A 21,558-nucleotide genomic window follows, 5' to 3' on the forward strand; every position below is an offset into this window, starting at 1 on the left:
TGTCAAAGAGGGAAAAACCCCAATACCCTTGATTGAGCTTTTTCTCATTCTCTTCACTGAATCGTGCTGGTCGTTGAGAGAGAGAGAGAGGGAGAGATGTGTCCTCGAGCTGCTCAAACATGCGAAATCTGCAAGAAAGTTGTATCCAAATACAAGTGTCCGTCTTGTCTTGTTCCTTAGTAAGTCTTCTTCGCCTCTCTCTCTATTTTGGTATATATATATTTCTATCGTTTCATCTTTGCTGTGTTTAGTCATTGTTTCTTACTTGGGTTCTGTGTCTGCAGCTGTTCATTGGCTTGTTTCAAGATTCACAAAGGTAAGTCCTTTCTGAATTCTTTTAGCTCCCGCTGATTGATGTTAATATCTAACTGGGACAGACTTTTAAAGTGTTCGACTTTGTAATTGAGTTCAATGAGCGTCACTTGTTTGCTTATTTAGCTTCAATCTACTGACCCTTGAATGAGTTATTTCATTGGACCTAATAGAGAAAATTTGTTTGTGTATCTGATTTGCTTCAATGAATTTTAGCTGAACAGTCTTGATTTTAGTTTATGTTTATGTTGACGTGTTTCTTACTATGTAATCTGAATTACTGAATGTTGCAGAGACTCCATGTGCTAAGCCTTCTTCAACAGAGGAAAAGCCAGGTTAGTGCCTTTAGTCATTTTTTTATTGTTTTTAGATTAGTCATTTCTTGTTTGGTTTGCATATCTCTATTCTCTAATGGGTTTGTTTGGTAAGTTATTCAATGTGAATCATAGTTTGAGTCATGCTCTGGTTTTGTAGCAGCTTCTCCAGCAAAAGAAGAAGTCCCGGTGGAAAGACCTGTACATGTCGAGGAAGCTAATGATGTTGTAGAAAAAACAGAGAATAAGGCTAGTGGTATGGCTCTTCCTAACTTAGTTGCATTTAGATTCATGGGCTGAGTTTCAATACATCTGAAGTAGCATCAGACAATAGAACGTTTGAACCTGGGTTTGAGTCATTATCTGGGTTTTGTAGCTGCATCTCCAGCAAAGGAAATTCCGGTGGCAAGACCGATACATGTAGAGGAAGAAAAGTATGTTTTAGAGAAGACACAGCTCGAGGCTATTGGTAACGTGCTTCCAGCTTACTCTCGTGTAGTTTAGTAATTGGGTAACAAACGTTTGAACAAATTTTTAGCTTCATAGGCCATTTCTAAATCAGAAAAGTTTTTGCAGCTTCTTCTAGTGAAATCCGAGAAGCTCTAAAGGATGAAGCCCTTCAGAAACTCATCTGCAATATTGATAGTTCTTCCAACCCTGTGCAGGTAAATATCATTTATTGTCATGGTTTCATCAAAGATTCGTTGTTGATGTCGTGACAAGATTTGACGAAACTATTTGTGCATCTATCAGGAACTCGATGAAGCCATGGGATTAGAAGCTTTCCGCGAATTTACAGATAAGGTACACAGTCTTTAAAGCCTTTTACTTTCTTTTCACGAACTTGCAATAATCCATGACCAGCAAAAGAGTCTAATGCCAAGTTTCTCACTTCGTTTTTTTCTTTTTAGATTCTATCAAACATTTCCAAGAGTAAATGATAAGCAGTGATTGAAGTCCCGTCAGAACATAAGTTCCACAAGTGTATTCTTGCTTAGTGTGTTTGTTGCAAAGTTAAAGAGGAATGTTTATTGGCTATAGAAACGATTGCTCCGTTTTGGTATAAGCTAATATCTCTTCTCTTCTGTGGCCTACTTTGTAACATGTATATATTAACCCCCTCGATTCTTCCCAAGATACTCACATTTACAGAAACATAGTAAAAATGCACCTTAACCTTAAACAGACAGACAAAGCTTACATGCTAGCTCACTAGTTACATGCTAGTCTCTGGATGAGTCAGAAGCTTTGGTGTGTTGGGAAAGGGCAGTGCCGTGCTGGATACGATGGAGGTACAGTACAGGCCATAGGCTGCATATGATGGAGGTAAAATATGTCGTTTCCCCACAAAGCTCCAAGGGAACCACCCAGATTCGTTGATTTGCGAGTTGGAAACCCTCATAGAAGTGGGTCACATTTCTTGAATATTTCTTCTCCATTGTCTCATTCTCTTTGATTTTGTGCTTAGATAAGCTCCCTATCTCTCTTTCCCTGGAAATGAGCGTCAAAACTCCAATTTGGTTTGTTCCCAGTGACGTCAAAACTCCAATTTGGTCTCACTCATGGCTCCCACACATGTGAACAAAAAACATCGGAAAATACAATTACAGTGAGATTTTTGTATCAACCTTGGGAAACAAACAGACTTCTTCTTTAACCATCCAACCTCTCTACAATATCAATAAATATTTCGTCATTTTGGCATATATATGTTTCTGGAACATGTTTTTATAGTATATAACTATTCATTTATTTTGAGTTTTGACGCAGCTATAGACATGGGAGATATTTAGTCAGTCAAAATGGCTTTACACTTCTAACATATATAGGCTCAAAACTTCAGCTGGTACTTTTGCTCCTTTTATTTGTATTGGAATGATGATTTCTATAGGAAGTAGGTTAGACTCGTAGTCTTCTTTGGTCCGGGACTAGCCCAGTATATACAACTAAGTCCTTGCCCAGTATACACATGCTATTTTGCAGACATATTGTGTTTTTTTCTTTTAATGTTTTTTTTTTTTCTCTGATATGCATTTTGTTTTTCTGAAAAAAGGTTTTGAGCTTAGATGTGATGCTTTCGAGGATGCACAAAACATTTCTCTTCTCTTGGCCCACCTTGCAGCCTGTATATATTGACCCCATAGATTCTACGTACTGACATGTACAGAAAAGGGATTTTAACCTTAAAACAGACAAAACATACATGTTAACCACTTTGTGGCTATCTTCAAAATTGTGCTTTTCTTGGTGAACAGATCCTTTTTTACTCAACAGCATCAACCTGCAACGACACAATGGTATCTTGACCATAAACTTATCTCGCAAGAAAAGTCTTTATTTCCTGATTCTTACTATTGCTAACCTGTTGGTTGGTTGTCCTGATCCTCAAGTTCCTTGCTAGTACTTGCCTGGCTTATACTCATCTGTGATGTTGTTTGACTCTGTAGGAAACATTTTAGAAAGAAATTTCGTGAGCTTTACCATTCTTATGGAAAAAGAGGAGTAAGCGCAATGGATATATGAAAAGAATCACCTGCAATGGAGGAGGAAGTTGTTGCATCTGGTGGAGACCAGGAAACTGACTATTAGGATTCATGTATACCGGAAACTGAGGCTGGTTCGACACCATGTTAGGCTGCGGAGTTGGTAAATGAACTATGGATGGGTCAGAGGTCTGAATGTTTGGAAAAGGGTAGCGCGGAGCTGGATATTGTGGACCTAGACCCGCAATATGAGGCGGCCTATTGAACGGTATGAACGGAGGAGGCTGATTCATACCCATCATCCCCATGCCCATCTGGGGCATGAACTGTTGCATATTCCCTGCATACATCATTGGCGGCATCATACCTTGTCCTGTAGACATCATCTGGCATAACAACATCGATAAAGATATCAAAATCTCAGTCATGTCCTGAAGACATAGTCCTTTAAACTTGCGAGACAGAAGAGTAAGCCCTAAAGACCAGGGCATAATAAGTAGAATCAGCTATTAGGCCATCTCATTTAATCGAAGTACCAGTATTTGATATTTCCAAGTAGAGACTTATAAAGATTTGCATTTATCTCCAATGAAACTTTATAACCCTTCCAAGAAGATGAATCTGCGGACATTAAACCTAAACTGTTAAGAAACCGAAACCTGAGGAGACGTTGGTCGAGAGGCACACAAAAAATAACTCTAAGAACCCACACATAACTAGATTCATCTATGTTATTTACAATTCTGTTTTTGAGGGAACACCTGTACTTGGCTCTGTAACCCTTTCAGGTACTCAATAACATCATCCAACATTGAAGCTTTATCAGACTGTATAAACAGAACAATGTTAAAAAAGGATCAACCTTAGGTTTCATAACAACAAGTTTATTAAAAAAATCTGGGAATGACCTTTCTGCAACGAGGAATGAGTTCTTGCAGAGTCTTCATCCTCTCGTTGATCTTTTCTCGCCTTCTCTGTTAAAAACAAAAACAAGTTTCAGAGAAGATGAAACAGAGAGAAAGAGTCCATTGTTGGAACCCAGAAAGGAAATCTAAGAACCCTTTCGGAGAGGTTATGCATTTCTGCAGCTCGTGACCTCTTCCTAGAAGCTGAACCACGAGCTTCTTCAGTTCTCTGTACACCACGAAACATAGAAAGGTTAAGCCTTGACGGGTCTACATGAATACGCAGGTTAACCTATTGGAGCGGTGAGTGACTCACCTGGATTCCGGCAATGGTTTCCTCTCTTTCCTTTAGCTTCTCAGTCTCCGTCGCTGGTTGAACCTGAATCGGGTCTGGTTCGACCTTGCAGACCCCCGAAGATGGTGTTCTGGCCGTCTCGATCGCCACAGCCTTTCCCTTCCGACCAGGACCGGGAACTACAAAAGTGCGCGACACCCGACTCTCGGTTCCCTCCGTCGCTGGTATTACACAGGATTCAGGGGTCGCGCTCGAACCAACCTGCATCGATTCTCTCACCACCGGGGTCGCGCTCGAACCAACCTGCATCGACTGTCCAACTTCCACGCTACCGCTGGCATATAGACTCCTTAGCCACGAGAAGTTCATAAGATTCTCCGCCCTTGTCACGGCCAAAATCTGACCGGTAGGTCTCTCCGGTGGTAGAGTATACAGGGCACTTGGTGTTGGTGCCAAGGACACAGAGCTTTGTGGATATAAAAGTTCGGAGGAGAAATAATCTTGGCGGTAAGAATGGTAAAGCCAAGACGCCATTTCATCTTCTTGAATGAAGAGATTCTGTTGATGCATGTGAGGTTGAGGCTGGAGATGCGGAAGTGGAAGAGAAGCATTTTCTTCTCCACCACCACCGCTTCCACTGCCACGGAGAATGGGAGGAGGAGGAGGAGAAGGTTCATCAGAGGAGGGCCTTTGTGTTTGGCTGCTTCGAACTACTTGGCCACTCTTCCATAGGAGCTCCACTAAATCATCTTCACCCCTATATCTCAAACAAACCTTAACATCAAAAATCTTGCAACAAAAAAAACAAAAAAAAAACAGAACACTTGCAAAACCTTAAATTTAGACACATCATTTACATGATGGAGGAAAAAGTAGAATTAGAAGAATCTGAGATGATAACATCGTCGCTGGTTTTTGAAGTCTATGAGCAACAATTGTTTATATATCTTTGAGAGTGATAACATCGTCGTTGGTTTTTTAAGTCTATGAGCAACAATTGTTTATATATATCTTTGAGAGTGATAACATCGTCGTTGGTTTTTTAAGTCTATGAGCAACAATTGTTTATATATATCTTTGAGACAAAAAGAAACAAATCACACATTTTGTGATTTGTACCTTTTATCAATATATATATATATATATATATATATATATATTATTTTGTTGTAAATTGTTAAAAGAAATAAAAATAAGAAGAGAAATAAGAAGAGAATTTTGTCTTGTTTATCCAGAAAGCTCCAAAAAACCAATTTAAAGAACAGACTATTTTATATATATATATATAAATGTTTTTTTGGGTCAGATACGATGAGTCGCTATTTCTTTCTTTCCCCTTCTACTGATAAAATCATCATCCGATTATTTTGTCATTCCCCAAATGTTTTTGTGCTGTAGAAATGAGAATGTCTATTTTAGGAACTGATCAGGATAAGCTCTCTCTCCCTCATTCCCCCAAGTGTGTCTCTATGCGTACACTGACGTTTTCAGCATTCCACAATGACGTCGTCACTCTTCGCGTCGACTCTTTTTGTAGTTTATAATTCTCCACTTTGGTTTCTTGCTCGTTATACATACAATGTTTCTAATTTTTGTGTATTATTTTGTAACCAAAAACAACATCTTCTTCTTAGTACGCACGACAGTACCAATAAACATTTATATATTGGCTCTGCATCGACAGCGTCTTGTTTTTTTTTTGGCTCAAACTGATCTACGTCATCGTCTTTTTTATTTCTTTTACATATTTAGTGTGACGTTGGCGAGTTTGAGCCAAATGTAATTTTTCTTTCTTTTTCATTTTTTTTCGGAAAATATAGACATGTCTTTTGACGTATGATGCTGTAAGGCCATTCAAAATACATATTATGTGCAAGAGATCATTTTAGATCTTAGGATATTGTGATTCATCTTCGTCGTCCGAACATCTGTCACATGAAACCTGTCATACGCAACAGCATTCTCCAACTTTAGGAGGTGTTAGTTGAGTCTTTGTATATATTTTTGATCGTCTGCATGCGTTTGGCTTTTAGTGTCTGTACTTAACATGTTTTAAGTTATGGTTTTGCTAATGTGTTTGTTTGACCTAGTTGGTCTCAATTGTATCATAATACGAGGATGGTCATGTACTTTTGCTAACTCGATCGTTGTGGTTTAAATTAGTTTATGGTCCACCTTGCAACATGTGTATCCTGACCACCTAGATTCCATTCCAGATTCTGACATTTGTAGAAACAGGAAATGAAACTAAAGAGGTACATACCTACCTAGCTTTAACCTTAAGAGACAAAATCTACAAGTTAGATCTCTGCTTATTTTAAATTTTAGCGATTTGCTAAGATAACTTATCTATTTTTAACTTCACACATCAACCTGCATCGACACAATCGAGATGCATCTGTCACACTTTTTGCCATTAACTTGTCTTGCAAGAAAAAGCCATTTATACCTTGATTTGTACTAACCTGTTGATTGGTTGTCCTGGTCATCATGTTCTTTGCTATTACTTCCATCGCTGAAACTCACTGGTGATGTTGTTTGACTCTACAAGAACAGTTTTAAAAAAGGATCTTGTGAGCATCATCATTCGTAGGAAGTAGGAACAGAGGAATAGGCACAATGAATATATAATGGGAAAAGAATTACATGCAGTGGAGTCGGAGGTTGTTGCATCCGGTGGAGACCAACAAACTGGCTATAGGGATTCATGTAAGCCGGGAACTGAGGCTGGGTAGACACCAGGTTAGGCTGAGGGGTTCGTAGATGGACTCTAGATGGATCATAAGGGTAGGGTGGTGCTAGTGCTGGACGTGATGGACCTATACCCTCCATATGAGGCGGCCTAGGAAAAGGTGTGCCCGGGAAAGGTATAAATGGAGGCCGGTTCATATCCATCATCCTCATGGCCATGTTGGGCATTAACGGTTGCACATTCCCTGCGTTCATCATCGGTGGCATCGTACCTTGTCCCATCGACATCATCTGGAAATATCACAACATCGGATCAGATATTAAAGCTTTAGTCATGAGTACCTAAATATATATTTTTCAAATTATTTTTTAATCTGTTTTCCACGTTCAGATACATATTATGTTTTCGAGGACATACCTGCACTTGCATCTGTAGCGATTTCACGTACTCGATAACAAACTCCAGCGTTGAAGCTTTATCCTTCTGATCAGAACATAGACACAAAATTAATCAGAATTAATCTTAAGTTTAATAACAAGTAGCTAAAAAAACATAACAACTGTGAACAACCTTGCTGCATCCAGGAATGAGTTCTTGCAGAGTCTTCATCTTCTCGTTAATCTTTTCTCTCCGTCTCTGTTACAAACAAAACAAAACAAAAGTTTTAAAGGAGATGAAACAGAGAACTCTAGAGTCCATTGTTGAACACACAAGAATCTTAAAATTCTAATGGAAATGTAAGAACCCTTTCGGAGAGGTTGTGCATTTCTGCCGCTCGGGACTTCTTCCTGGTAACTGATGAATCACGAGCTTCTTCAGTTCCCTGTGCACCATGGGAAAAATTGAAAAAGTAAACATTGATTTCTAAGATGCATGGGTCAAATGGCTAACACGCGCCGGTTGATATAGAAGCAACTAGAATATACAGAATATTTTTTAATATTTATTTTTTTTTGGTGGAAGAGAGGGGAAAATGAATATTCTTTAATATAGATGTAAACAAAAAAGAATATTCTTTAGTATATTTGTAAATTGACGTTAAAAAAGGTATATTTGTTAGTAAATTACTATGGCTTGGTTTTTATGGAAACTATAAGTTAATTAGAATTTCATTCTATTCTTTGAAAAAATTATATATGCATAAATTTCGTAGACACACTAATTAATGTGTTCTTCTCTCATCGGAGCTGTGACTCACCTGGATTTCGGCATTGGTTTCTTCTCTCTCCTTTCGCTTCCTGTCTTCGGAGATTTCTGACGCTGGTTGTGTCTGAATCGGCTTTGTTCCGGCGTTCTCACTAGCCATCTTTTCGTCTCGACCAAGACTGGGAACTGAAAAAGTGCGCAACACTCGACTCTTGGTGCCCTCAGTCGCTGGTATTACACATGATTCAGTTGCAAAAGATGACGGGGTCGCACTCGATTCCACCTGCATGGACGGTCCAGCTTCAACTCTACCGCCGGTACATATGTTCCCTCTTAGCCTCGAGAAGTTCATAAAATTCTCCGCCCTTCTCCCGGAAAATATTTGACCGGTAGGCCTCTCCGGCGTCATAATGTCCTGAATACTAGGTGGTGGTGGTGCCAGGGAGGCCAAAATTTGCGGGAGGGTAGCCGGAGTCGAGGAGACGCTGGAGTAGAAATAATCTTGGCGATTAGGATGGGGGAGCCAAGAAGCCATTTCATCTTCTTGGATGAAGAGACTTTGCTGATCATGATGCTGCAGGGAAGGTGTAGGGTGCGGTAGAGGATCATTTCCTTCTCCACTTCCGCTTCCGCTGCCGCGGAGTATGGGAAGAGGGTGGGAGGAGGATCTCTGTATCTGGCTGCTTGGAACGACTTGGCCGCTCTTCCATAAGAGTTCCACGATATCATCTTCACCCCTAAACTCAAAAAAAAAAAAACCAAACCACTGAAAAATCACACTCCTTAAGTTGCATAAACATGCAAGCTAAGTAACAAATTCGGAAATGAACTTACATGATGGCTTTTCTTGGGAGCTCAGATCAAGGAGGAGGTATAAGTATAAGAAGCAGAATGTGAGAAAATATAAAGGGTCGTCTGTTTCCGAGTGGGGAACGAAAAAGATTCATCTCTTGAGACAAAATAAAAAATAAAAATGAACAAAAGTTCTGATAGAAGTCACCAAGAAACTTAAATTGGAGATTTGTGACTTGTACACTAAGAAAAACAGAAAAAATACAAAAATGATAATGTTGTGATTTTGTTAAAAGATTCCTTAAAAAGAAAGAACGAGAAACTAAATATTTGTCGTAAGCGTTTCTCACGTTTTTACCCATAAAGCTCCAAACACAAATTACCCAGAGAGCAGTAAAAAACTGCATAACCTTTTTATATATATATTAGTGGTGTTTTGGCCTATATGTGTAAGTGGGTGAGTCAGTTTCTTCTACTTGTTTCCTTTTCTCCGAATTTTGTGCTGCTAAGATAAGCTCTAAACCGGAAGTAAACGTCTATGTGTCATGTGTGTGTGCTATGTATGAAAGAGCTTATGACGTCTTCAGTATTTGCAATGACGTATTTCACTCTCCATGCTCGAAGGCCTCTTCTTTTTTTGCTATTCTTCTCATATGTCGTACACAAATGGACATGTATATATATATATAATATGTGTACGATCAAACTGGTATCATTGTTTAAACAAAAACATCCAAAGAGAAGAACGAGGTTTTTGTATTTGACCTCAGAAAACAACAACTTCATTCTTAAGCAAATATCTCTTAGCAGAGTGCAATACTACAAAATCAATAAACATTTATATATTGGTGCTGCAGTGATTGATACCTGCTTGATTGCTTCGAGATCTTGGATGTTTACGTTTAAAATAATACTTGCTTGCTTGCTCCCATATGTATATCCATGTGGAGCCATCAAAGAGACCAGAGACCATGGAGAATGATGTGCATTGTGTGAAAAAACAAAACAGCTGATGTGGAGAGTGATGATGTCATGAATGAACATTGAAAACGTCCACACTTCCGGCTGAGTGAGAGTGAACTTATCACTTCCGAGAACTTTATCCAAGCACAAATTTGGTAAAAAACACACAGCTGGAGCAAAAGCAACTGGTTCATGGAAAGACATTTTTTTAAAGATCTATAATTTTCTAACTCTTTTTTGACGTGGAATGATGTTAGCCAGTCGTAAGTCGTAACTTAGAAATACGTCAATTGATATTTTTGCAAAGTATTTATAGAGAAAGATGAATCTAGAAGTGGCTATAATCGCGGATATGAAAATTGACAAAGTTGTATACAGGTCTTTCCAAAGTGTATGAAAATTAACCCAAAAAATGAACTAAACAGAAAATACAGAGCAGAGACAGAGACTTGCTATATATTATTAGATATGAAAAGCTGAAAATAATAAACATCATTTATATATAGTAGTATCTAATGGCTCAAGCCGATACTAAAAATGTTAAACGTAATACAGACTCTGATATTACACTTTGCATATCAGACGTCGTACGTGTGTCGCATAATATATTCTAAAATAGAGTGCTCCCTTAGTTATATCCTGGAGTCTAAAGCCATGATAGTACTGAGGTTCATGGGGTTCATGTACTCAACCGAACCAGTCATGATTTGTTGGACGATGAGTCGGGTGGCTTTCTCGGTCGGGTGGAAAGGGTCCCAGAAAGCATAAGCGTTGCGGTCAGGGCATAGGCTCGATAATGGTGTGCAAACGCCTCGCCCATTGTATGCTCCTTGTCCACAACATGCTACCTTAGACGTCACGAAACCTATCAAAATGTATCCAATTAGGTCTAAATCAAAACTGATTTTGGACACACACACACTGACGCACATGTACATATATATACAGTATATACTAATTTCAAAATCAATCGAGAAGATCTCACCAAATCTTTGGGGATTGTTGATGAAATCTGCATTCATATTAAAGGCATTAGCCCCAATGAAAACATCAGAACCAATCTCACGGTTAAGTCCCTGAAGCATTTGTACCAAAAGCGGATTAAATATTGCTGCAGCCTGTTGCGCCTCGGGTGCACATTCTCCATTCACACTTCCCGATGAGGCAAGCTCAGCTGGTACGCAGCCCAACGGTCCTGTTCCTGTCACCATCACTCTTCTTGCTCCCAGCTCGTATAGCCTCTGTATCACGGAATAAGAGTCAAAAGCATGAAAAAATGATACCAATAACCCTAAAACCTAGCGTGTAACCCAAGAAATTATACCGCCAGGATTTTCTTGTACTCGGAGATGAGAAGCTGGCTAAATTCGCCGAGAGACGACTGGCCTCTTCTAGAAGAGATTGGGAAGAAGTAGTTGTTGACGAAATCGTTGCCTCCGAGAGTCATGAGGACAAGAGCCCCGTTTACAAGCTGTTTTGTTTTGTCTGAACCTAGAATCTCACTCACTCTCTCTTGATACTCTTGGAATAGCTCGAATTGCCTACCGATCCTTAGTATGTTCAACTGCATTTAATTTATCCACACCAAAAAAAAAAGAAGTAGATTAGATTAGGATCCAACATAATTTAGTATCTTTTTATCTCTAAGGTGACAATTAAGCATTTTATTCAACTCAAAAGAATATATCTAAATACGAAAACTGAGTTGGGAGTTTAATCAATGTACTTTAAACTAAAGGCTAAAAAAATGAATTACAAATTGAACTCCGGTGTCGTTGAGTATCCCAATGCCGGCAGAGGCAAAGTTAGCTCCGATCAATAGCTTCTCACCGGTGAGCTCAGGGCTAAGAATTGGCAACGTAGGCTCAGATCCAATCTGTTCACCTAAATTAGCCCCATGCAAAATTACTTTTCAATGATCCCCCAAAAGATATAATAACAAAAGATAAAAAAAAATTGATCGAGCACGGCGTCGTACTGATGATGTCAGGGAGGTTCAAGCCATTGGAGAAACGACCGGTTGGTCGACCTGTCGGATGATCTATCCCGTAAGGAGGAGAATCAGCACGAGCGGTGGTGACTAAGTAATTGTTATTACCACTGTCCACGAGTGAGTCGCCAAACACGAAGAACGCTCTAGCCGCGTTTGTTTGCTGCGGCATAAGAATTAGCGTTACGCATAACGCGGCCGACCATGTTAGGAGAAAGGTGGACATGATCTATATTCTAAACAGAAAGCAAAACTATTCTCCCGCTCCAATTAATGGGCAAGTCTCTCTTGTTTGTTATTATATACTATGGAAGATTGTTTTAATGACTTGCTTTTATTGGTGTATGTAAATAAATGTTTTGTCGTCGGTCCATCTACTTATGAGACAACAAAGCTGTTCATAATTATAAGAAATAAATGAAATTACAATAACTTGTCATTTTGTTAATTAGTTGTGAAAATTATAACAGACATACGGACTTAATTGTACGAAATTAGTTTTTCTTTTTCTCCAATACGTAAGACGGTGTGATATCTTCTTATCTAAATACACCAAACCCATAAGGCCATAACAAAACATAAGTTTATATAAGGTCGCAAAATCTTTAATTATATAACCTGAACCAATTATATACACTTATTTTTTAGACATAACCTGCAGGTTAAACCGAAGTCAAATCAAACCAAAAACATAGCTTGGTCCAATGTAATAAAAGATCAGCATGGCAATAAAAGTATCTATATGCCACACTTAAGTATTTGATATGAATATCTTATACTATACGATATATGTAGTTCATATAAAATAATATCTTCCTATGTTATAGTATAATTAAAGGCTAAATAAAACCAAGTTGTGAACATGATGATCATGGTAGAGCTTTTTTCAACACAGAGAAACACACTTTCCCTGAAATAGTATCGTAAAATAATCCAATTTCGTCTCCAACAGAAAGTTTCTTCAATCTAAATAACGCTTCGTCGATGTAATAAACATCAGAGTTACGATCATACCCAAACATTACATCGTGCTGGGTCGCCTTATCGTAATCGTCGATCTTGATCGTTATAGGGACTTGCTTCACTTCACTTAACTTGCCCAAGGGTCTCAAAATATGGTTCTCAAAATCGTTGTTGTTGTCAAAGTCCAACCGATCTTTGCTTTTCTCTGTTACGATCTGCCTTATCTTCCACAGAGATTTTTTGTTCTCTTCACATATCTTTTTCAAAGTAGACGAACTCGATGACTCTGCCATTTTCTTTTTCCTTTAATTTATTTCTTTTGTTTTCTGTTTGTAGTGTTTCTGATTATGTTGATTTCCTTGTAGATAGTGTGTAACATACACACATACATACATATATATATATATAATATGAGAATTTTTAGAATTAGGTGTGCGAAATCATTAACTGTAAATTAATTTTGAAAAAAAGATCTCGGATTTAATACTATTCGTCATGTTTATGAAATTGATTACACGTTATTCTATAATGTAAAAATTTGCTGTTATTTTTTTCTCGTTTACTTAATTGAAAATCTTATAAACCTCTAACTTCTCAATTACTTGTATAAACTAATAATCCATTTTTTTAATAATATACTAATAATCCATTTTGATTTTTTAAATAAATTTTGTTTGGACACGTTACACACATGCTATATATATATTTTTTTGGTTGAGATTTTGATGTTTTCCAATAATATGCATGCTAACTTTTAGAACTCTATATTGGGATATCTTACAACTTTTAATTATGCATGGACTACAATTATGACCAAAAACAAAAGTATGGACTTACTTATAAGTTTATTACTTATATTGAAATCATAAAACAATAACATTTTAATGGTTTAGTGGATATAATTAGCCTATGCTATAGTATATAATTAATTCAACAACATCAACATTTGATAAGTTTCCTTTGTGAAAAACACTCAAAAGCTCTTCCGGAGATTAATCCGGCTGTGAGAACTCATGATTTCATTAATTTTCAGTTTTGTTCAGAAAAAAAAAACATGAATGATTTGAAGTAATCTCATTCTCACCTAAAATTACGATCCATTAATCTTACGTAATAAAGGAAGGAAAAAAACACTAACAATAACACATGATGAAATGACATCTCTGAATATGATTTATCGCAAAAAAAAAAAAAAAAAAAATTGTCATAGAGAGATCTAAAAGAATGCCAGTTTGCAAGCATTTAACATTTGTGTACTCAAAATCAAACCAATTAAAAAAAAAAAAAAAAGGTTTATAAGTGGTTGTCTGTCTCTTTCGGTTATCTAAACATTCCACATGCATACTCAAAAACTCCCATCATCATAACATACCCATTACCATCATCATTACGGTACAATCATCACAATCACAAGCTGTAGTATCACTTGATGTCTTGAATGTCTCCAACTCTTAACACTCCCACTCATCATCTGTGGTTGGTTTTGAACTTGAACTTCTTCTGAAGCGGCAAGTCTCTTCATAATGAGCTTTCTTACACTAGCCCAATTCATTATCTAGCCCACTTAGTTTGTTTGGCCTCACATAGGTTCCCCCCTACTGTGGCCTGTGGGAAATCCGCAAAACATGGCGACTGGCCGGGACAATCAACTTATAAGCCAATTCGACACTTAATCTTCATTACTGTAGTATTTGTATATTTGAAAATCAATATTGAACTACTAATAAAACTTCATTATTTAAATGATAATGATTATTTCTGTAGAATATATAAGAAACATTTAATGAAAATTATAATCAAAAAGGAAAGAAAAAAAACAAACATAAAGAGAAGATTAATACAAAGTGTTTGTTCTTAACTACTAACAAAAACAATACGACCATATTAGTCCTGTATTAAGCTTCGGATTCTCTCTTATCTGTCAAAAACAGCTTTTTTCATTAAAGTCATCATCATCTCATCTTTCCATCGAATAGTTCGAGATCGTTGATCGGAATTATTTTGATTTGGTGTTTCGTGTTTTGGCAAAAATGCGACACAATTGCTGTCATGTCTCGTTCGCTTCTGTGCTCAAGATCCTCAATTTTCTCCAAGCTTTCATCGGTGTATCAATCATAATCTACTCGATTTGGATGCTCGATCAATATAACCATCACGTTCCCGTTGACCCTCCTCCGTCGCAGCCTCCGTCGGCTTCATCTCCGGATTCTTATGCCTTCTCTAGTTCAGGAATCGATTTTAACAGTGTTTCTTCTGATTTTTTGAAGAATCCGATCAGTGTCGTTCTTGGCTCTGCTGCAGATTCGGGTTTCAACCTTCGTTCCTTTGATCTTCCTGCTCCATGGTATTTAAAAAGTTTCCATTTTTAGGGTTTTCGATTCGATCTCTCCCTTAATTGACTTCCCTTGTATCATTTGACTGTGTGGCCTTGTTATACATTCAACTTTGAGATAAACAAATGAAAAAGGACAAAGCTTTAAAGGCTTGCTGATTAAGCAGAGAACATTGTTTGATGTTTGAAGGAATGTTCCAATTGATTGATGTGGTTTGGTTTGTCATTCAATGCCAGGTTCATCTACTCTTTTATGGCGATTGGGATTTTGGTCTGCATTGTCACTATCATTGGTTTCATTGCAGCTGAGGCTATCAATGGCTGCTGCTTGTGTTTCGTATCCTTTTATCAGTTTATGCATATAGACTACATGGCTTCACTTATATGCTTCTGTTAATATTTTCATTCGATTGGAATGTTTAATCCTTGATAAGTCGTTAGTATTCTATCCTCAAAACTCTTCTAGTCATTATTGAAGCGGCTCTTGTGGGATTCATAGCGATTGACCGTCACTGGGAAAAGGTGAAGGTGTTTTCCTTACAGTTTGAAGCTTGTTGTATCTTGTGTGTTGTGTTAACGGTCTATACTGGTGTCTCTTCAGGATCTTCCTTATGATCCAACTGGAGAACTCAATAGCCTTAGAGCTTTCATCGAAGAAAACATCGATATTTGCAAATGGGTCGGTATTGTTGTGGTAGCGATCCAGGTAACAAACTCAGTTCTTCCTTTTCTGACATTTGAATTATGTCATGGTTCTTTTATTGTTGTATTCATACATGAGCTGGTGTTTCAGCTACTGTCATTGCTACTGGCTTTGGTTTTGAGAGCTATGGTTTCACCCCGGCAGTCAGAGCTTGACGATGAGGATGACTTTGAGAATCCGATGAATAGAGCACGAGAGAATCTTCTTGGTCCACAGGTAAACCAGACATCTTCTGCAAGCAACATTGACAATTGGAGGTCCCGAATCAGAGAGAAGGTAAACACCTAAGTTTCTTCGTCATTTGAACTTTGTACCCAAGGGTTAAGCTTCTTAGTTGTCTTTACATGCTTTCTTTTTCTTATTCAGTACGGATTGATTAACGGTCAGAGCCAGAGTCCACCAGCTTAACTCAAAAGACCCAGCTACTGCGTATGGATCATTGCTTTGGTTTTGTTCCTCTCTCTCAATTTTTCTATCTCAACTTTCGAGTGTCCATAGATATTACACAACTATGTTATTGTTTGATGTCCATAGATATTACACAACTATGTTATTGTTTGATGTTTTGTTTCGAAAGTCTGTTTAGAATCGCAACATAGCTTTCACTTCAGCGTGTATGTACAAAAAGCGTAACGAGATTTGTGTTATAAATGGGAACAACTGCTTATTGATCTGCTTCAACAATGGCTACACAGCATTTTGTTTTCTCTCTCAATCGTTACAAAAAAATCGAGACATAAATCTTCCCACATACAAAAAATAAGCTTAACACTATCTTACATTTTTATTGAACGTAGCATATACTGCACTGGTCTCTTCATCGTGTAAAATCGATAACGGCTTCCTCTACTAGATCTTGCAACAATCTCCTCTCAATTTCAATCCCAAAGTTGTCTACTTCAACTTGTAAGCTCTGAGTCCATGTCCTCCCAACTATCTCGTTTTTTACTAGACTCTCTGCAGCCAAACTGTTTGCGTCCATGTCCTCTCCTGAGTCAAGCTGGCTAGGCTCATCTAAGACCCAGTCCTTTAACTGTTCCCACACATGTTCCATGAGGTCAAAACGTGGAGAACTATTGCCCATGCTTGTAGCTGTTGTTTCTGAAATGATGGAGCTGATACAGTCGAAAATGAGCTTACGGGTTGATCGTTGTTGTCTACGCTTGCCTTCATGGATGAACTCCTTGATGTTGTTATTATCTGGGTTAGTGTATTTCTCTCTGAGGGAGGGATCTAAGGGATTATTTGGCAAGTGCCACCGTGAGATGAGCGGGTCATGAGAGACGGTGCAACCCCTGCTGAAACCAGCAGCTGTCAAGAGCGTTTCTATAAAGAAATACCAGTCTTCATCCTCATGGACTCCCGCCATTGCGGGTTTAGATATGTTGTCTGTACAAGAGTCATCATTCCATGAGAGGATCCGAGCGATTGACCCGATTGGTGGTGATTTGTCGATTAGATTAGATTTGAGAGACATTGCCTCTGCTGTTGATTATGGAACATTTGGATTAGCGTAACAGGGAAGTTAAGTTACATAAATCTATGAAAAAGCTAAGCAATGGAGAACTAACCTTGATTCGTCCATAGCTTGGTTGACCCAGAGCATTCTGGAGTGTCAACACTTTCCTCTTCAAATGGCGGAAACAAAACAGAAATTGGACTCGGCTGGTCCTGGTTTTCACTTGTATTCCCAGCCGCTAAGGGTTTTGGTGTAGTCACTTCCTCCTGAAACCATATCAAAATGGCTGCTGATTTAAGCATGAATGTTCAAAGCCATCCTCCTTGAGTACATTGCAAAAGATTTAAAGAAATGGTGGGATACCTCGCTTGGGTTTATACTTTGCTGTTGTGATGCATCCGGAGGGAGACTATCTCTAGGAAACAAACAATCTTCACTGGTTTTCCCAGTAAGAATCATAGAAGAAGGTGTTGCTAGCTGAGACGTACTGCTGCACTGAGATGCATCTCTTTTATCCTTGCTTAATTTGGTATTCTTAAAGAAGAACAAATTTGAGACTTTCCATGACGATTTCAGGCTTCCCGTCTTAGTCAGCTCTCGTGAAGCCTGTACTTTGGAAGTCCCTGAAACAGATGTTTCTCCATTGAGTCTAACGTCAGAGACTGATTTTGACCTTGCAAGGACATTGAAAGAGTCACGTGCCATTTCCACTTGATTTAGATCACTGGTTATGCATGATGTTGACACCCTAGTTGCTGGTACTATTTCATTGCTCTCTTCCTCGGATCCAGTTGTCACTTTGGTCTCTGAGAGTGCAAGCATTTCTCCTAAGGTGCTTGAGGTTCTTGAAACATGTTTATGTGGTTGAGTTCTTCCAGTTACTGACATCAATGCCCATCTTTCAGAAAGTCGTTTTTTCGCCTCTCTACAGACAGATGACTCTGGAGAAAATGAAGCTCGGCTAAAAGAGGAAGGAGAAAAAGGACTTTCAAACCTATTTGGACAGTCCCATGAATGCCTAGAAGCTGGTGACATGATCTCTGAATCGCTAAGGTTTCCCACTAGATCTTCATTTTCAGACTTGTTAAAGGAACTGTCATCACCGATATAACCATTGGATAGGACAGAAGAAGACTGAGTCTCATTCCTGTGGTGACCCATCAGATTTTCGCGCACCTGACGAGTAATTTGTTTTGCTACTTCTTTAGTCTCAACATCTCCAGGCTCATCAAAATACCCCCCACTGTGCAAATCCCTTGGAGATGATGGGGAAGATGAAACAGCCTTTATATCTAGAGACTTCCCTAGACTAGGCTTCAAGACGACAATTCGGGTTGGCTGTACAGGGTGTTCCTCAGTTCCACGGTCGACATAAGATGACGAGTAACCCAGATCACGATTTCCCCATCCAGTTTCTTGACTTGATGAAGCCAATTTTTTAACTTGCTTGTTCTTCCTCCCTTGAACTACAAACTTTTCAGTTTCAACAGCCTTTGAAGGTCTCAATACTGTGATGCGCTTTGCCTCTGAATGAGAAGGAACAGGGTGAAAGCCAGAAAGGTTCTGCTGAGAGAATGAATTTGATTCCTGAAGAAATTCAACAAACAAATCCTTGTTGGAGCTTAAAAATTCAAGTGCATCTTGGAACTCTTTGGATTGCTGAAGATTGTTATCTGTTACAAGGCGTTTTGCTTCAGTGAACTTTTGACGAACAAGAGCCATCTGTTTCTCAGTCGTACTTTCATCATATCTTCCTTTTCTAGGCGAGCTATCCCTTGAGCGACTCACCTTCTGAGGCGACTGCCACATTTCATACACATCTTTAAACTCTCTGTTGAGATCCTCATACTTTTGGACCTCATTATCCATAGAAGACACCGAATGATTCGGCGAAGAGTATGAATAGCTTCTGGAATTGCTTCGCTGTGTAGCAGTCTCAGGATGCATCTGGGGAAGTGTTTCCAAACCCATCAACTTAGCAACCACATTAGTTGGGCTCTGTTTATGTTCAACTTCTTTTGACATTTCTCGAGCAATGAGTTTCTTCATCGGTGTACCATTTACTTTGCTAGAAGCAGTTCTCCTCAAATCACACATAATCTGTCAAACAGTACAGGCAAGAGATATCAGATGTGACCATAATATTAAACAACAAGTCGTGCAAATAAGGACAACAATCTGAATATTAAAACTTCTGTTTTGCTGGCAATGGCACGCACAATACTTTAAATTGTTTAACCAAACTTACCAGTTCAGCTTCTGAATGGCCTTTATAAGAAGGGCTTGGCATTCGGGTCACATCAGATCGACTCCTTGACAGAGAGTATCCTGCCAATCAACTACCTCATGTTAATAACACAAATAACACACAGGTGATTACAAAACTCAGATAGAGATAGATAAAGGATAACAGGACATAAAACTTGGTGCAGGAACATCTTGTACCTAGTGTCAGAAAACAAATTATATACATTTGTTGTAATAATAACACAGACTTGCATAGGGTGGACACCAGACAATAAGAATACGAATAAACAGAAAGCTTGACCAGTGAACAAGCCAGTCACTGGAGGGAAATAGGCATTACCATCACGATGGGGTTTATCAGTAAGCAACTTGTTCCCATTAACAGCTGTTCCTAGATCAAATAGATTAACCATCTTCCCCAAGCATCCTGGAACCGGACTTTCAATATTTTGACCCTTTCTGCCTCTTAGTTCATTCATTTTGGTCCCTGCAGTTTGACAGCTATTAGTTACTTATCTGGAGTTGTATCCCATCAGAGAAAAATGCACTTGGCATAGCATGAAAGGCAATAATGGTTGTTGAAGAGGAAAGAATGCAAAGATTGGCTAAAGCAGGACTTTATGGAGTCCTAGAGAGAAAGAGAGAGAGAGAATTAGAAAAGATACAAAATTTAAACCTAAAAGATCCAGGAAAAGGGAAGAGAGGGCAGAAGAACATAAAACTTGTAGCAGCAAAGAAGTAACAGGCCAAGCATAACAAAACAAGACTTTGGTAAGAAAAAAAGAAGCAAGGAGAATAAGATTCTGTAATCAGAGGGACACTTGATAGTGTCTGAACAAAAGGAAAGACAAACCAATTAGCCAAATTTCACATGACCTATCACAATCAAAGACAGACACTTTTTAATGCTTTGAACACAAACCCCTTGTGAAAAAAAACTAAAAAATCAAACTTGACTCACCCCTTTATACTAACAAGACCCGAGAATGATGATAGAGCAAACAACAATCCTCAGGCACTCTGGATCTGCATTTACAAGATTCCATCATAGTAAGTAAAATTTACCTAAGAGCTCAACTTTGTCTCTCCCTAAAAAAGTAGTAACATTGAGCAATAAATGTTAAAACTTTTATAAATCAATCCAGCCAAACAAGCTAATTCAATCAGAATTGGAAGAAAGCAAAAGCAGAAAAGAACCTAATCGGTACAGAGACAGAGAGAGAGAGGGTAAAGATCAGAATCTATTAGAAGTAAGAACAGGCAAAAGCAAACAAAGAAATCGAAACGAGAAAATAGGAAAAAAGCATTGGAAAGTGAGATCAGAGCTACAATGAATCAGAGACATTTGATTGATTCTTTTTTGACTCGGGGGAAGAGAAAAAAGAGAGACCTTTAACTGTTTTAGGAGCTGAGCTGAGCTAGCCTAGCTAGAGAGAGTAGATACATCGGAAACTTCGCCGGAGAAAATGCCGCTGGTGATGATGAAGTAGCCAAATTTGTTTCCGTGTCTCTCAAAAGCTCTCTCTATCTCTCTCTCTATATCACGCGCACACCGACTGAGAATCTCACGTACAGACAAAGAAACGAATCAAGAGAGAAGGAGAAAATGGGGGAAGTTGCTCTGTACTCTCTCTCTCTTTCTTTTGTGTTCTCCCAATTATTATTATTATTATTTTTATTTTGTTTGCAATATCTTTTCTTTTTATGTCTTTTTGTTTTTTATTACCAAACTGAATATTGGAACTGAGATGATCAAGTTTAGTAGCCACATCGGGAAATCAAAATTATTCATTTGGTTTCTTTGTATAAGAAGTTATGTTACTCACTTACTCTAATACTCTTTGACTCTCAGGTTTTGTTAGTTACGGTGAATAAAAAAATTAGGTACATATATGTGATTTTAGTGTACACAAGCTATAATAATTAATAAGTCAACATATTGAAGTATTTTAATTTTCTTTT

At 38.3% G+C, this 21,558-nt stretch overlaps 7 protein-coding genes across 14 annotated transcripts; 2 read left to right on the forward strand and 5 right to left on the reverse strand.

Moving 5' to 3' along the window:
• Window positions 1-45: 45 nt before the first annotated feature.
• Window positions 46-1,711, forward strand: LOC17877440 (zinc finger HIT domain-containing protein 3). Of its 2 annotated transcripts, none has more exons than XM_023779083.1 (8): window positions 46-179; window positions 285-316; window positions 606-647; window positions 787-882; window positions 1,003-1,095; window positions 1,203-1,291; window positions 1,380-1,430; window positions 1,538-1,711. In XM_023779083.1, the coding sequence occupies exons 1-8, from the start codon at window positions 97-99 to the stop codon at window positions 1,565-1,567; spliced, it is 516 nt and encodes a 171-aa protein (XP_023634851.1). In that variant the 5' UTR covers window positions 46-96; the 3' UTR covers window positions 1,568-1,711. The 2 variants fall into 2 exon arrangements, with proteins under 2 accessions (XP_023634851.1, XP_006282741.1); XM_006282679.2 differs by having other exon boundaries at window positions 790-882.
• A 937-nt stretch (window positions 1,712-2,648) lies between these two features.
• Window positions 2,649-5,263, reverse strand: LOC17878652 (putative transcription factor bHLH056). 2 transcript variants are annotated; one of them, XM_023779080.1, is made up of 8 exons: window positions 5,167-5,263; window positions 4,331-5,066; window positions 4,169-4,243; window positions 4,018-4,083; window positions 3,871-3,936; window positions 3,160-3,495; window positions 2,989-3,067; window positions 2,649-2,907 (listed from the first exon to the last, which is right to left on the reverse strand). In XM_023779080.1, coding segments are annotated over exons 1-8 (1,365 nt in total). In that variant the 5' UTR covers window positions 5,169-5,263; the 3' UTR covers window positions 2,649-2,902. The 2 variants fall into 2 exon arrangements, with proteins under 2 accessions (XP_023634848.1, XP_006282937.2); XM_006282875.2 differs by having other exon boundaries at window positions 5,143-5,249.
• Window positions 5,264-6,354: 1,091 nt separating this feature from the next.
• On the reverse strand, window positions 6,355-9,211 carry LOC17880772 (transcription factor bHLH119). Of its 3 annotated transcripts, none has more exons than XM_023779081.1 (8): window positions 8,982-9,211; window positions 8,200-8,884; window positions 7,747-7,824; window positions 7,572-7,637; window positions 7,419-7,430; window positions 6,956-7,291; window positions 6,775-6,853; window positions 6,355-6,682 (listed from the first exon to the last, which is right to left on the reverse strand). In XM_023779081.1, coding segments are annotated over exons 1-8 (1,263 nt in total). In that variant the 5' UTR covers window positions 8,984-9,211; the 3' UTR covers window positions 6,355-6,677. The 3 variants fall into 3 exon arrangements, with proteins under 3 accessions (XP_023634849.1, XP_006285560.2, XP_023634850.1); XM_006285498.2 differs by having other exon boundaries at window positions 7,419-7,484; XM_023779082.1 differs by lacking the exon at window positions 7,419-7,430.
• A 1,172-nt stretch (window positions 9,212-10,383) lies between these two features.
• LOC17880579 (GDSL esterase/lipase At4g28780) lies at window positions 10,384-12,148 on the reverse strand. The gene is made up of 5 exons (XM_006283919.2): window positions 11,881-12,148; window positions 11,659-11,786; window positions 11,227-11,466; window positions 10,888-11,143; window positions 10,384-10,767 (listed from the first exon to the last, which is right to left on the reverse strand). The coding sequence occupies exons 1-5, from the start codon at window positions 12,116-12,118 to the stop codon at window positions 10,535-10,537; spliced, it is 1,095 nt and encodes a 364-aa protein (XP_006283981.1). The 5' UTR covers window positions 12,119-12,148; the 3' UTR covers window positions 10,384-10,534.
• Window positions 12,149-12,761: 613 nt separating this feature from the next.
• LOC17877554 lies at window positions 12,762-13,148 on the reverse strand. Its single transcript, XM_006286156.1, has one exon. The coding sequence runs from the start codon at window positions 13,146-13,148 to the stop codon at window positions 12,762-12,764; it is 387 nt and encodes a 128-aa protein (XP_006286218.1).
• A 1,581-nt stretch (window positions 13,149-14,729) lies between these two features.
• On the forward strand, window positions 14,730-16,500 carry LOC17878237 (tetraspanin-20). Its single transcript, XM_006284237.2, has 6 exons — window positions 14,730-15,199; window positions 15,425-15,524; window positions 15,629-15,709; window positions 15,789-15,893; window positions 15,981-16,166; window positions 16,257-16,500. Exons 1-6 carry the CDS (start codon window positions 14,886-14,888, stop codon window positions 16,296-16,298), a joined length of 828 nt encoding a protein of 275 aa, XP_006284299.1. The 5' UTR covers window positions 14,730-14,885; the 3' UTR covers window positions 16,299-16,500.
• Window positions 16,501-16,528: 28 nt separating this feature from the next.
• Window positions 16,529-21,221, reverse strand: LOC17880844. Of its 4 annotated transcripts, none has more exons than XM_023779879.1 (7): window positions 20,987-21,221; window positions 20,558-20,622; window positions 19,937-20,083; window positions 19,598-19,677; window positions 17,713-19,449; window positions 17,462-17,615; window positions 16,529-17,372 (listed from the first exon to the last, which is right to left on the reverse strand). In XM_023779879.1, exons 3-7 carry the CDS (start codon window positions 20,073-20,075, stop codon window positions 16,708-16,710), a joined length of 2,775 nt encoding a protein of 924 aa, XP_023635647.1. In that variant the 5' UTR covers window positions 20,076-20,083; window positions 20,558-20,622; window positions 20,987-21,221; the 3' UTR covers window positions 16,529-16,707. The 4 variants fall into 4 exon arrangements, with proteins under 4 accessions (XP_023635647.1, XP_023635645.1, XP_023635646.1 ...); XM_023779877.1 differs by having other exon boundaries at window positions 16,529-17,375; XM_023779878.1 differs by lacking the exon at window positions 20,987-21,221 and adding an exon at window positions 20,794-20,937 and having other exon boundaries at window positions 16,529-17,375.
• Window positions 21,222-21,558: the final 337 nt, after the last annotated feature.

Source organism: Capsella rubella, unplaced genomic scaffold, assembly GCF_000375325.1.
Source record: "Capsella rubella cultivar Monte Gargano unplaced genomic scaffold, Caprub1_0 scaffold_7, whole genome shotgun sequence".
NCBI classification, from domain to species: domain Eukaryota; kingdom Viridiplantae; phylum Streptophyta; class Magnoliopsida; order Brassicales; family Brassicaceae; genus Capsella; species Capsella rubella.

What these genes read in the sequence shown, in the direction of transcription:
- LOC17878237 (XM_006284237.2), top strand. Translation starts at nt 14,886, where the DNA reads ATGCGACACAATTGCTGTCATGTCTCGTTCGCTTCTGTGCTCAAGATC. An exon ending in TTGACCGTCACTGGGAAAAG is followed by an intron (nt 15,710 to 15,788) that starts GTGAAGGTGTTT and finishes GTGTCTCTTCAG; the next exon opens with GATCTTCCTTATGATCCAAC. An exon ending in GGTCCCGAATCAGAGAGAAG is followed by an intron (nt 16,167 to 16,256) that starts GTAAACACCTAA and finishes TTTCTTATTCAG; the next exon opens with TACGGATTGATTAACGGTCA.
- LOC17880579 (XM_006283919.2), bottom strand. Translation starts at nt 12,118, where the DNA reads ATGTCCACCTTTCTCCTAACATGGTCGGCCGCGTTATGCGTAACGCTA. An exon ending in AGTACAAGAAAATCCTGGCG is followed by an intron (nt 11,144 to 11,226) that starts GTATAATTTCTT and finishes TCCGTGATACAG; the next exon opens with AGGCTATACGAGCTGGGAGC. An exon ending in CAACAATCCCCAAAGATTTG is followed by an intron (nt 10,768 to 10,887) that starts GTGAGATCTTCT and finishes ACATTTTGATAG; the next exon opens with GTTTCGTGACGTCTAAGGTA.
- LOC17880844 (XM_006284891.2), bottom strand. Translation starts at nt 20,075, where the DNA reads ATGAATGAACTAAGAGGCAGAAAGGGTCAAAATATTGAAAGTCCGGTT. An exon ending in GCCATTCAGAAGCTGAACTG is followed by an intron (nt 19,450 to 19,597) that starts GTAAGTTTGGTT and finishes ACTGTTTGACAG; the next exon opens with ATTATGTGTGATTTGAGGAG. An exon ending in CAAGCTATGGACGAATCAAG is followed by an intron (nt 17,376 to 17,461) that starts GTTAGTTCTCCA and finishes CATAATCAACAG; the next exon opens with CAGAGGCAATGTCTCTCAAA.
- LOC17877440 (XM_023779083.1), top strand. Translation starts at nt 97, where the DNA reads ATGTGTCCTCGAGCTGCTCAAACATGCGAAATCTGCAAGAAAGTTGTA. An exon ending in TTCAACAGAGGAAAAGCCAG is followed by an intron (nt 648 to 786) that starts GTTAGTGCCTTT and finishes CTGGTTTTGTAG; the next exon opens with CAGCTTCTCCAGCAAAAGAA. An exon ending in GACACAGCTCGAGGCTATTG is followed by an intron (nt 1,096 to 1,202) that starts GTAACGTGCTTC and finishes AAGTTTTTGCAG; the next exon opens with CTTCTTCTAGTGAAATCCGA.
- LOC17878652 (XM_006282875.2), bottom strand. Translation starts at nt 5,162, where the DNA reads ATGATGTGTCTAAATTTAAG. An exon ending in AAACCATTGCCGGAATCCAG is followed by an intron (nt 4,244 to 4,330) that starts GTGAGTCACTCA and finishes CGTGGTGTACAG; the next exon opens with AGAACTGAAGAAGCTCGTGG. An exon ending in TGCATAACCTCTCCGAAAGG is followed by an intron (nt 4,084 to 4,168) that starts GTTCTTAGATTT and finishes TGTTTTTAACAG; the next exon opens with AGAAGGCGAGAAAAGATCAA.
- LOC17880772 (XM_006285498.2), bottom strand. An exon ending in AAACCAATGCCGAAATCCAG is followed by an intron (nt 7,825 to 8,199) that starts GTGAGTCACAGC and finishes CATGGTGCACAG; the next exon opens with GGAACTGAAGAAGCTCGTGA. An exon ending in TCATTCCTGGATGCAGCAAG is followed by an intron (nt 7,485 to 7,571) that starts GTTGTTCACAGT and finishes TGTTCTGATCAG; the next exon opens with AAGGATAAAGCTTCAACGCT.
- LOC17877554 (XM_006286156.1), bottom strand. Translation starts at nt 13,148, where the DNA reads ATGGCAGAGTCATCGAGTTCGTCTACTTTGAAAAAGATATGTGAAGAG.